Source organism: Aquila chrysaetos, chromosome 7 (assembly GCF_900496995.4).
Source record: "Aquila chrysaetos chrysaetos chromosome 7, bAquChr1.4, whole genome shotgun sequence".
Taxonomy (NCBI): domain Eukaryota; kingdom Metazoa; phylum Chordata; class Aves; order Accipitriformes; family Accipitridae; genus Aquila; species Aquila chrysaetos.
In genome coordinates, this window is record NC_044010.1 from 32,855,397 (window position 1) to 32,867,947 (window position 12,551).

Consider the following 12,551-nt stretch of genomic DNA (forward strand, 5'->3'; position numbering starts at 1 on the left):
CAAAAGTATACCTGCATATCTCAAGGAGAAATAAGCTCCATTTTACTACTGCTGAAAAAAGTTTTTTCACTCAGCATTGCTTCGTGCAAGGACATCACTTTCACGCCTACAAACTGAAATAACAGTTGAGATCCTGCATTTCTTTTTCTTTCCTTTTCTTATTCCAGTCATCCTACCTGTAGGAACAGTAAACTCAAACACAGACAAAATTGTGCTAACTTTTTACTCGTAAGTGCTTGCATATTTTACTCCACATGCTTTAGACCTTTGAACTTCACAACAGACAGTTTACCTCTTTTACTATAGCTCCCTGTTGATCTCAATTAAAGTGGCAAAATACTCCTATTAATGCTTACAATAAAAATCAAATTATGTGGATACACAAATTTAGCTCTCCTGCTACTTCACATGCATACACTCTGTATTTGTGCTGAAGCCTCCAAGCTTATGGCATTCAATACAGTGCAATGCAAAAGACCAAAATCCGAGATAGCTTCCCTTTTTAAATCAGTTGAATGGCTCTATTCCCAAAGTTTCTCTTTCAGTATTTCTCAACTTCAACATCATAAACACATCGTCTGTGTTATTACTACCCTTCCCTTTACAGCTAAGATGGAAAGAAGAGAGACATACTCTACCACCTTTACACAAATTTGGCAACCACAGCTCTATTATTTCCTTTGGCATACAACCTTTTCATTTGAAACAGTGCACCTGTCCTGGTTACAGCTGGGATAGAGTTGATTGTCATCCTAGTAGCTGGTACGGTGCTATGTTTGGAGTTCAGTATGAGAAGAATGTTGATAACACTGATGTTTTCAGTTGTTGCTAGGTAATGTTTAGTCTAAAGTCAAGGATTTTTTAGCTTCTCATGCCCAGCCAGCGAGAAAGCTGGAGGGGCACAAGAAGTTGGGAGGGGACACAGCCAGGGCAGCTGACCCAAACCGGCCAACAGGGTATTCCATACCATGGGACGTCCCATCCAGTATAGGAACTGGGAGGTGGGGGCGGGGAATCGCCGCTCAGGCACTAGCTGGGTGCCGGTCGGCGGGTGGTGAGCAATTGCACTGCTCATCATTTGTACATTCCAATCCTTTTATTATTGCTGTTGTCATTTTATTAGTGTTATCATTATTAGTTTCTTCTTTTCTGTTCTATTAAACCATTCTTATCTCAACCCATGAGTTTTACTTCTTTTCCCAATTTTCTCCCCCATCCCACTGAGGGCGGGGGGAGTAAGTCAGAGGCTGCACGGTGCTTAGTTGCTGGCTGGGGTTAAACCACGACAGCACCTTTGTTATTTTTTTATGACATGCTTACATACACATTCATTCAAATACCATTTGGGGGGAACCTGTCTTTCAAAATTACATTTATACCAAGATGCATAAAATACTATCAGTCTCCAGTATGATAAAAACTGCAGAAGAATCCTAGAAGGTCCATTAAAGAGCAAGGCTGAAGTTTCATGATTTGGTTTATTTCAGCAGGGACAATGCAGTTGGTCTAACTCTACTGGTTACTACTGGTTGTGCTATAACAATACACCATCAATAAGTCAGAAGGGTGAAAATGGGGGCAAATTTAGGTTTTTGCCTTTATTTGTTTAGTTTTTCCTCAGTCACCAAGAAGAATGGATACCTGATATCCAGTCATTGACAGGTATGTTTTGTAAAGAAAGGAACTACTAGCAACACAGTTCAATCCCTTCAGGTTTTTTTTCTGAATATCATCTAAGGCAAAATCTATATCTCACTAAATAACTATAGCTATAAGTGTGCTGTATATTTACAAAAGCCAGAATCTCTCTTCTCTTTGCTGCCAGTATCATCTTTTCCTTAATCACAGTCATAGGCAAGACTGTGAAATGATGGATACCAAACACGTGCAGTTCCCTACAATATATTCATTAGTCCATATACATGGTGTTACCTGGTTTTATTTTGATCACAGAGGCAATTTCTGAAGTGTCAAACATTACTCTTGTTGAAAAAAAGGTCACTACAGTGTCTTTGAAGCACCGCTACACAGTAGTGACAGAAAAGCAAAGATTGAGTTTCATGCCTGCAAGTTTTACTTAAACAAATGGCCCCAGTTTGCCTACTCACTTAGGTGCCTCTGTTAGTTTTCCCATAATTGTGAGGTCTGCAGTTAAATGAAATGGCAGATTCATCACTGATACAATCTTTGTCCAAGGTTTACAGTCCTTTAATTTGTGTGCTTTCAGGGCTTGAGGGCATTTTCCAGTAGCTTTTCTTTATCCTGAAGGGATCTGGGTATCCTTAACAAGGGACTAAATTAATCCTTACATCAAATAATACCAGAAACGTGGCCTTCACTTGTCAACTTAGAATTAAAAATGAAATTGCTTTCTCAGAAAGCAAAAGGAACATAGAACACAGGGTAGAAATTACACAGAAAAAAAAGATTACAGTCAATACTTCAGTGTCTACAATGTCTTCAGTGATCAGAGAATTGACAAAAGAGTAAATAGATCTTCATGTCTGTTGATCATAAAATCTTGAATTCACCCTACGTATGGGTGTTTGAGCACATAAATTAAAATTAATAGAAGGGCAAAATCGTGGCAGAAGGGGGAAATAGTAGCAAGTGGGGGCAAACTAAAAAAACAAAACTTCACAAAGAAGTCTACAACTATCAAACAAATAAACATTGTACTAATTTACGGTCATTAAGCTTAGGTACAAATATGCATTCTTATGAAATGACCCCAAACAACAACATACATAAAATCTACTATTTTAAAGTGAAATGTTGAAAAGCATTTTTTCCTTCATTAAGAAGGTATTTTTCTCCTACCCATAATACTTAGCATGTTTTTTTTCTTCATATGCAGGTGGAAAAACTAGCAAACTACTAAAGACTAGACGACCATGAAACTACAAATTTCATATTCATATCAGATCGATCATTACCAGGTCTTAAGACTTCCCACAGCAACTGACGGTTGTTTTGACTGATTTCTAAAGAACTGGCATACAATTCTTCACACAAATTTAAAAGATAATAAGAAATTTTGGAAATTAAATAGTGATGTTTTGAACTGAATTCTCTGCTGGTCAGAAGTTGGCCTATAGACCTAACAAACAACAATGAAGCTTCACTCACTGGTCTTTATAACCATACTAAATAACCTTGACTACTGAAGATAACTGGGTTTGTGACTCTTTGAAGGAAATAAAAATTGCATCTCTGCTCAGTAATGCATAGATGAAAGAAAATTCACTGTTTAAGAAACCTCTGAACCACTGCCATAACAAGTTATTGTGCTTTGTGCTATAACCTAGACTATAATAAGATGGACCTGTTGGTTCCTGTATTTCCAGAAATTTCCTTGAACCTAGTTTTCAGTATTCTTAAGAATGGTTAAAAAAAAGTAATTTCAAGACTTGTTTCAGGAAATCTTCACAACCCACCTTCCTTATTTCTGGTAATCTTGATATTTCAATAAGCCCACCAATTTGGGGTGGGGGTGGGAATCAACATATTTTGCTGAGTAAAGAATTGCGTGAAGAAAAATGGACCACTATACACCTTTATCCAGGACAAATATCATAGAACCACAGAAAAATGCCTATTTTTAACAAGTAAAAAATAGCTACATTTTATTAATATTTACAAACAAAACCTGTGTATTTACAAAGTAAACACTTCAAATTAGCATAACTTGTTAAAAAAAAAATATCCTTAAGCATTTGACTAGTGGAACATATTTTCTCTCCCTGAATTCAAAGGGAAATAGAATTAATCTATGTCCAAAACTATTTCTTTCACTCTCAGAGAGAAATTACAAGCAGAAATCTACAAGTAATAGAATGCTATTTTAAACTCAGAAGAATGGTTAGATAAATTCATGTGGCATAATTCTCATACCAATGCAGGTTATCAAGATGCATGCATAATAAATAAAATCAAGCCATCTCAATGAAATGTGTTAACATAATTTAGTTAGAAATTCAGAAAAAAAAGCAGCTTTGTTCTACAAGCAGAAAGAAGGGTTTTTTTAGCTTGGAGAGGTTTTGATTTTCCTTACGTAACACTTCTACTAATCCTTTATTCAAACAGATCTTAATAACGACTATCTGCTATTGCAGATTCCTTTTTCGGGAAGGAAAAACATTCTGTTTACTTCACTGATGGGAATATCCCTCAATGCTGGAATTGCTTCTTCTTGAAATTTCTTCTGTTGCTGCTTTTTTGCATAGTAATCTACAAAAGACAATGAGAACATTTCATGTAGTAAAGATTTTTTTCTTTCAAGAACAATATGCAACACTGTATAAATTTAGGAACTATAAGCGATGCTGAAAACCCTATCTTGCTGAGGTACGAGACAGTCATCAGAAATGCTTTACATCAACATATATTAGTAGAGCCCCTGAAGAAATCAACCCTACCCTCCTGCTGAAATCACTGCCTGGGACTTTGCTTGGTTTAAGATGCTGTATGCCATTAAACCATAACTACCCAAAGATAAAAAGAACAAAGCTCAGTCTGTAGTATGAACACTTTGTACTAGGATTTCTGCTGAGAGATTCTGTCCACCCTCCCTTTATCTTGGCTGCTTGTTCCCATCACCACACAGCGCCCATTCCTGTAACAGCATAAACATTTGTACAGGTGCACTTTGAACATAATTATGGAACTGCTCCCTCTGTAAAAAGAAAATTTTCAAATATAGTTGTTTTTCAAACAGAGTAGGTCCCCCATCCCACCTGCCACACAGCCACACAAACTCTTTCGTTTTGACACCAAATGAGAGAGTGACATGAGAGTGTGAATGAGTGGCCAGGAACACAGGGATGACTAAATGGCAGTTCTTGACAGAAGCACTGGAGTAATGCATTTGAACTACAGCCTTGACCGATTTTTTTTCCTTAGCAGCTCAGTGTAATGTAATACTATGTACATAGTTTGTTAAAATGATGCAACTTCAGCAGTCTTAGCAATAGGTAACCTTCTTGCCAAAGTTTACAGTCTGCACTTTTCCTAACAAAAATGGTCCCCTGCAAATAGTGGTGGAATTCCTCATATGGAGGAAGATGTAGCTGCCTGGAAAATATTGTGAATGCCTAGAACATGTCTCCTTGGCAGGAGTAAAGGCTACACAAAAGTTGAGAGAAAAACTGAAGAACAGCTTTTTTAGATAGGGAATCACTAACATACCTGATCAGGCCTCAATACTGCAACATCCTCCTTTGCAACACCTTGACTCCTGCATGCCTTTCCACTTCTGCCACTGCCAGGCAGGTACTCACACCCTTCTTCCCATGACACTCTTCACTGGTTTGTAATGCAAGGTGCATGCTTGGGGGATCTTTATATGCCTAACCCCTGTTCCTCTCATGTGGTCTGTTTTACTAAAAAAGTACACTCTACTAGTTGGAAACCACTGCCATAAGAGGGCAAAGAGGGAAGAGTCAGGCTTGTGGCTATCTTTTCACTCTAGTACTTCAGTACTTCCAAGAACTCCTTTTCTAGATAAAAATATTTAAAGGCTTAAAATTTGACTCATATTATATATGGCTACATAGATATATTTACAGAAATTATCAGTTAAGTATCAAAATCTTAAAAAAACCACCAATAAAATTACCTGTAATGGTATGTGTGGAGTTAAGTGGAGCTGTACTCATCATGTTAATACCGAAAAGTAATATATAACCAATTCCTATAGCAACTAGTAGGTACGCTGGCAAAGCAACTGCCCAGTATCTAAGGAAAAAGATTTAAAAATTTACATATCATAATAACAAATGCCTAATGATATAACAGCTTTAACATAGCGGTTGTTGTTGTATCTAGCACAAACTTAGCCAAGAGGAAAAGAAACACCACCTCTGAATATGGGCCCTGGTCTCTCCCAAAATTACTGACTGCAGAGTCACTGTAGGTAGTTTGGTATGAACTGTCAAATAGATTCCTTACAGAAGGTTTTTATTTTTTTAATTATGGTTTAAAGTTTGCTATATTTTCATCGGCAAACTTCCTGAAAACAAAACGTCAAATTTATCATAAAACATTCAAATACTATTTCTTTCATTACACAATGAAAAATATTCATCATGGCTACTTATCTACATTAAAAAAATGCTTCACAAAAATTACAGTCCTTTATCATCAGGAAAAGCTGAATTAGATACAAGGCCACTATTTAAAAATAAGTTTTATTCGAAAATAATTAAGGGTGTCCTATACTTACACATACTCAGGCTAAAGAGTTTAATTGGTTGAACTTACTTTTGAGGCCAGTATGTTAGTCCCAATGAGAACAGCCAAGTCTCAGGAACATATGCCCAGATAAGATACAACACTGCACAAAAGAATTAAAAAGTCATAATAGTACGACTGTTTTAGACTTCCTTCCTAAGTTTTAGAGCAAAACTTCCCTGCTGATACATGCTGAGACAATATTTTGCTTTTAAAGTATTTAAATCAGAATAGCTCTACCAAAACATTGTAGAATATGCCTCTTGGACACAAAACCTGCCCAATGTGGGGGCAACATTTTATAGCTGGTTATATGATACTATTTTTCTATTTCCTTTAACGTTTAGGTTCTGATTTCCTATGCAGACGGACAAGAATTTCTTGTTGAACTGCAGAACAAAAAAAAAAACCCCTCAGTAAAAGGATGCCAAATGACTCTGAATGTAGAAAATATTTAAGCAGAAAATGATCGCACAGTGGATCATTTGGTTGAAAGAAAAGTTGGTAAAATTGCAGTGCTTGGATGCAACTGTTCAGAAAGAGTTACTGGAAATACTTTCTGATTCTTGGCAAGTTAATCATTTTCATGTCAACAAAACCCGTACTGAGAAATTTTGCTCTCTAACAACAAATCCAGACAAAGGTTTAACAAAACTTGAGGGGAACAGGTTAGTAGCCAAATGGTCACTCAATTTACAGAATGGCAGTGGCCTCCTGTGAGAGGAACAGACACCTACTTACTTTCATTTCTACTAACTTCCTAAGGGCGAGAAAGACTTACAGTAGGATCCTGGTTTATTATTTGACTACAGTGTATTTGCAGCACTATTTCTGTGTTGAAAAAGTGTTCTCATCCTCTCAAGCTTTGGTGCTGGGTGGGCATGCAAGATATGCCCAGCGAAATGCTAAAGCACCTGCCACACCTGCAAAGAAATGCTGGTATAACCCTCATCACTTTCCATTGCTGTTGACCAGAGTGACGTAATTTTGTTTTTCAGCATTTGGGTGGGGAAGGTCGCACTACTACCTACGATGGTTACTGAATAGTGACAATGTATGCAATTCAAGTAAAAAAGTTACTAAAATGAGAATGCAGATTATTTTTTAAATAATTTGACTCCATAATACTATTAAAGACCCCATAATAAGGTTAAAGACGGACAAAACACAAGGAAATCACAGAAGGCAATGGCAGATCTTTATAACAACTGACAGCTCTGGCAAGTAATGCTCACTTAGTCCTTCATCATGCACCCTTACAATAAGCGGTGCAATACAATTTTGATCCTTTTCAGATGGTCTTACCAGAATTACATTTGTCCTGTAAGCACAGCAAAACACTTTTCGGTTAAGTATTCAGTACCCGCTATACTTACTAAAGCCAAACCACGATCCTAAAAAAAGAGCAAATCCATATATTGCCCTTTCTGGCAACGGGGCTGGAGAGTTTTCAACCATACTGGTCTCTTCCCTTTAACTTCGGGGGGGGGGGGGAGCGGAACACGGTGGGAAGCTGTTAGAGGTTTCCCGGTAAGTTCCCCTCGGAACACCCCCGTTGTTCGTGGGTGCGGGAAGCCACACCGCACACGCTGCCGCTTTTGCTCCCCAGCCCGCGCGCGCGCCCCCCTCCCCTCAGCCCCGGGGGGCGGCGGGACACGCGCACGCGCCTGCCAGGCGGCACCCGCCGACCGGGCGCGCGCGGCGGCCGTTTCCCTCGCCCCCTCAAGGGACCCACAGGAGCCGCGGTGCTACCGACCCCCCGCCCCGCCCGGCCCGGCCCGGCCCGGCGAAGCCGCTCTGCCTCCTTCCTTTCAGGGTCACGGCCTGGCTAGGGAAGGAAACCACACCCAGGACACCCTCCGCAGCAGCAGGAGGAGGAGGAGGAAGAAGAGGAGGAAGGCGGAGGCACCCAGCCGCGCTCCCTAACCCCCCGGTACCGCGCGTCCGCCTCCCCGCCGGGCCGCCTCTCGCACATGCGCAGTCAGAGAAGCCCCGGCCGCCCCACCGCCTGCGGACTCCCCTCGGCACCGGGCGCATGCGCAGAGCCGGCGGGTTCGCGGCAGGCGGGGACGGCCGGCTGCTGGCCGCGCGTTGGCTCGTTCCCTTGACGTCAGGCTGTAACTAGCCAGTAGCCAGGGCCCGGCTGGGCGGGGCAGCTGGCGCGCGCGGCGGGAGGGGCTCGCTGGGGGGGCGTGCGGGAGTCGTCTCGGCCCTGTGCCCTGTGGAGCCGGAGGGCAGCGCGGCGGCCTGAGGCGGCGGCTGGTGAGTGAGGGAAGTTGGCGGGCGCTGGGGCGGCGGCGGGCGGTCCCCTCTCCCCGTCCCTCGCTGGGCTGGTGACCCCCCCTCCGCTGGTGGGGCTGGCTCCGGGAGGGTGACGCCCGTCTCTCCGGAGCCCCCGGCAGGGTGACGCCCACCACCGGCCCGGCCCGTCTGGGGCGGGGACCGGTGCTGTCGTCCACGGGAGCCGCGGCGGAGCCCCTCCGGTTTGCTGGAGCTCTTTGCCGCGGGGAGGACTGGGCACGGGCAGGGCTGTCCCGGCGGGAAACGCCGGGCTGCGACACGTCAGTGGCGAGCCTCGGGGCTTCCGGGGTCTAACGGCGGTGGGGAGGCCGGCCGGCCCCCGCCTCGCCTCTGGCGGAGCTGTCGGGGCGGGACGGGACGGGACGGGCGCTGCCGGGCCAGCCGTCGGGCAGGAGAGGGGACGCGCGGCCTGAGCGGGGGCTGCGCCGCTGGTTCTGTCAGACGAGGCTGCCCGGCGGAGCGGGAGGGGTGCCTGACTCCGCTCTCCCGGGATGTGGCAATAGTTCCTGAGAGGCTGCCCCTGACCCGGCTGGTAGAAACTGCCCTTCCCTCCCCTGCCTCTCAGGTGTGAGGTGGCGTGCTGGAGTACTGTCAGGCGTCGGGGCCTTCGAAGACTGTTAGTTAATCGATTTAACTAGCTTTTAACTGATGCTTTAGATTACTGTTTTCAGCGTTAACCTGTGCTATGTAAAAATAAGAACATGCGTCTTCCACGAAACTCTTGCAAAGTGTAATTTAATGTTGTGATCATTTTAAGTCCTGCAAAGCACGTTATTTGCCTTTTGCCTTCCCCTCGTGTATTTCTCATAATCCTTTTCTTTCAGGATCATGTACCATGGGTGAACCTATGGCCGAATCCGAGTTTGCAGCCTTGACTTTTTATGCTGGTGATAAATCTTGCTGTGAATTGGTAAGTAGGTTTGAAACTAGATGAAAAACTTTGCAAGATGTTCCAGTGGGGTTTATACCCAGATTTGATCTACAGAGTAATTGCTAATGTTGATTAATTCAAACTGATGCAAAGGTACCTTATACCACTGTGTGTTACTCACTTGTAGAAGTACTAAATTGGGGTAGAGCATAGAAACTGTGTATCCTCTTATCAGGCAGGTTTTCCTGAATACCTGAATTTCCATATACAACTGTGTAAAAATAGACAGTGATGCATAGGTCCTATTGGCAGAACTTGGCCAACCTGTTGGCTGTGTATCCAGGCCATACTTGGGATGATATACCTCAGAGTGACAGATTCAGTTCCTTTAATTGCAAAGCCATTGCAACTTAGTTTGTGTAAGTTCAACTCTGCAAATTAACTGCAGAGCATTCACCCATTCTTTGTTCTTGTCATCTCTTAAAATTTTTTTCTAGTTTTTTGTGGCCAGTAAGGCCTTTACTTATTTAGTTGTTCCTTTTATTGAATAAACTGTAGCACTCTTCTGTTTTAATACTTCCAAGAATGCTTGCCTTGACTCTTATTTTCCCCTTCTTGCTATGCTTAAGGAATCTTAGAAAACACTGTGGTAGTTAATCTTTCTGCTGCTTGGAGAGTTCAGTTGTGAGTTAGTTATTCTAAGTGTTGCTGCTGCGAAATACAAACAAGCTGGCCTACTGTTCTTCTTCCTATGCAGAAATAAAAAGTACAGGTAAATTGAATTTCTTATTTGTACAGCTGTATGTTTATAAGGGACCGTTACCAGTAGAGTAGTGAGTCTCACTGGAAATTGTTGACATCAATAAAGATTTTTTTTTTTTTAATGCTGTGGACAAAATTAAGTACTTTAACAGCTGTGTTAGCCTAAGATACTAGACATTTTATCTCTTAAGGTGACGTGTGTGCCGTGCTATGGAAAGCAAGCCCTTGATTCTGTGCAAGTGCTAAATCTTGGTTTTCAAGTTTGCTTTGGTGGGAATACCACCTTGGGCTTGATGTATAGAGGGGGTATGTATGTGGGGGGGTGGTGGTTTGTTTTGTTTTAAAAATATTGTAGCAAAATGCACAACTGGAGTGAAGGAGGTGTTCAGTAATCTTTCAAGATTAACTGATTTTAAAATAATAGTTAATTTTGTTCCTCTTTGTTATTGAGTGTCCTGGTCTGTTAAATATGTTGATGTTACAATTACTTATTTTTGAGAGTAAGCCTTGATTTGCATGTAATGTTGTAATAGTTCAGAAATGCTACTTCGAGGGAAATCACATGATTGCTTGTCATCACCTTAGTCAAGTTAGTAAGTCATCATTGCACAGCATGCTAGTAATTCCAGAAAATCTGCCACTGAAAGAATAAAGGTCTGTTAAAGAAACTTCATAAAGTTGGTAATTAGTTTGTTTTTATACTGTTCTCCAGTCATAGTCAGAAATAGCTTTGCATTTCTTTTGAAATGATAATGCATCAATACAGAGACATTATACGTAGTATTTATTAAATGACACATATATAATGTTTTCTAAAATAATAGACTTTGTAGGGATCTGTAAAACAGAAGAAAGTTATTTATTCTTCAGCTTGAGGGGCTCATATGGAATACTGTGTTTTAAACCCATTAAAGTGTTGATACAGTATGCTGCCATGAAGTAGTAAATCAACCACTCCACTTATTTTGATATATATGTATTTATTTAAATATACATGCACTAACTGTCAAAACTTTATTATTATTTTTTGAAAACCTGTGTTGTCTTCTTAACATGTTTCCTTAGGTATTCTTGAACATTATATTGCTGCCTAGTACCCGCTTTTGAATTATTAATTTTTAGAATACTAGTCTAGTGTGATTTAATATATTGTTTAAACTAGTAAAAGTTTTCCCATCCATTCGTAACTATTAATCTATGGACATTTTTTTAATGGCTATGCCAGTAAACTTTTTTTTCTTAAGACAGCAACTAAATTGTTGTGTTAACTCTAGTAAACATGCTTTTTTTCCCATGTTTGTTTTTGTTTCCTTTGTTTGCTTTTTGGCTGTGCTTGATGTGAATTATAGATTGGATCCAAAGGGGTTTCTTGTTTGGTAGTGCAAAATATTGGAGACTTTTAAGTTTCCTTGTTTTCCTCAGAAAACCATTGGCAGAAGTGCAGAAACATGTGGGATAATGGGGAATACCAGTAGTATTTTATTCTTGGGGGAATCGGATGGGGGGGGAAAAGCATGGGGTATTCACCCACCTCAGATTGGTCTTAGAAGATAACGAGATGCTGGTGAGCATTGAATGAGCATTATTAATATTTTATCAAAAACTCTGTTCAGAATGAGTAGGTAAATAGAAATAATTTTCCTGTCTAGGTCCATGGTGTATGCGTGAGTATTTTAGTTAATTACTAAGTAATTATAGTTGATAATAGTTAACTAAATAATTTTAGTTAATTATTAATTAATTTTGTTAATTAATGTGTCTGCATTAGTATTTTAGTTTGGGTCACGAGAATGCTTTTGAAGCAAATATCCTAATTGCCCCTGTCTTTCATGTTTTGGCTTATGTTGTGAAGAGGTCTTGGAGTGTGCTAGTAGGATTCATTGGGGATGACACTAGAAGATGCTTTTAGGAGTATAGGTAACATGCATCAACCATGAATGGATGCTCAATCTATGGGACTAGATTTGAACCAATGCAAACTAAAACTCCTTGAAAAGCATATAATGTGAAAGTAGACTGCTCAGTACCAAATACTTTGCTTTATAGATTTGTTTCCTCCTTGATCATGCTGCTTGCTTATGAAGATATAACCATAACCATCTTTTATACTGGTCTAAATATGCTCAATAACTACCTTTTCTTGAGAAAAGGAATTGGTGACAGAACATAAAAATGACTTCCATCCCTTCCTTCCCTTGATGTAAACAGTTTATATTGGTTTAATATTTAGAAACAGTACAGCAATCATTGCTTATGGTTAGTGTAACACATTTGCAGGATGTGCAATGTTAAAAAATATGTTTGTCTTTAGGGTCATGGAGTGTTTGTACAGCAATCGCCGCATAAGCCTAAAACAGGTATGTAAACTAAGTGAATATTACATAAC

The 12,551-nt window shown here is 40.7% G+C and overlaps 2 protein-coding genes across 7 annotated transcripts in view; one reads left to right on the top strand and one right to left on the bottom strand.

Moving 5' to 3' along the window:
• Positions 1–1,459: 1,459 nt before the first annotated feature.
• On the bottom strand, positions 1,460–8,256 carry LOC115343977 (phosphatidylinositol glycan anchor biosynthesis class P). 3 transcript variants are annotated; one of them, XM_030020613.2, is made up of 5 exons: positions 8,169–8,256; positions 7,608–7,708; positions 6,262–6,334; positions 5,618–5,736; positions 1,460–4,230 (listed from the first exon to the last, which is right to left on the bottom strand). In XM_030020613.2, exons 2-5 carry the CDS (start codon positions 7,687–7,689, stop codon positions 4,100–4,102), a joined length of 405 nt encoding a protein of 134 aa, XP_029876473.1. In that variant the 5' UTR covers positions 7,690–7,708; positions 8,169–8,256; the 3' UTR covers positions 1,460–4,099. The 3 variants fall into 3 exon arrangements, with proteins under 3 accessions (XP_029876473.1, XP_029876472.1, XP_029876471.1); XM_030020612.2 differs by having other exon boundaries at positions 8,010–8,253; XM_030020611.2 differs by having other exon boundaries at positions 7,988–8,253.
• Positions 8,257–8,407: 151 nt separating this feature from the next.
• The window catches only part of TTC3 (tetratricopeptide repeat domain 3), a 66,471-nt gene continuing 62,327 nt past the window's right edge, over positions 8,408–12,551 (top strand). For all 4 annotated transcript variants that reach the window (XM_030020603.1, XM_030020602.1, XM_030020604.1 and 1 more), the window contains exons 1-3: positions 8,408–8,493; positions 9,357–9,442; positions 12,477–12,522. In XM_030020603.1, the coding sequence (XP_029876463.1) occupies positions 9,368–9,442; positions 12,477–12,522 (121 nt within the window). In that variant the 5' untranslated portion in view covers positions 8,408–8,493; positions 9,357–9,367. The remainder of the gene's footprint in view (positions 8,494–9,356; positions 9,443–12,476; positions 12,523–12,551) is intronic.

Excerpts from the sequence above, each read along its gene's own strand:
- LOC115343977 (XM_030020613.2), bottom strand. The coding sequence starts at position 7,689 with ATGGTTGAAAACTCTCCAGCCCCGTTGCCAGAAAGGGCAATATATGGA. Across the intron at positions 6,335-7,607 it reads AGGATCGTGGTTTGGCTTTA|TGTTGTATCTTATCTGGGCA; the intron begins GTAAGTATAGCG and ends TCTTTTGTGCAG. Across the intron at positions 5,737-6,261 it reads CTAACATACTGGCCTCAAAA|ATACTGGGCAGTTGCTTTGC; the intron begins GTAAGTTCAACC and ends CTTTTTCCTTAG.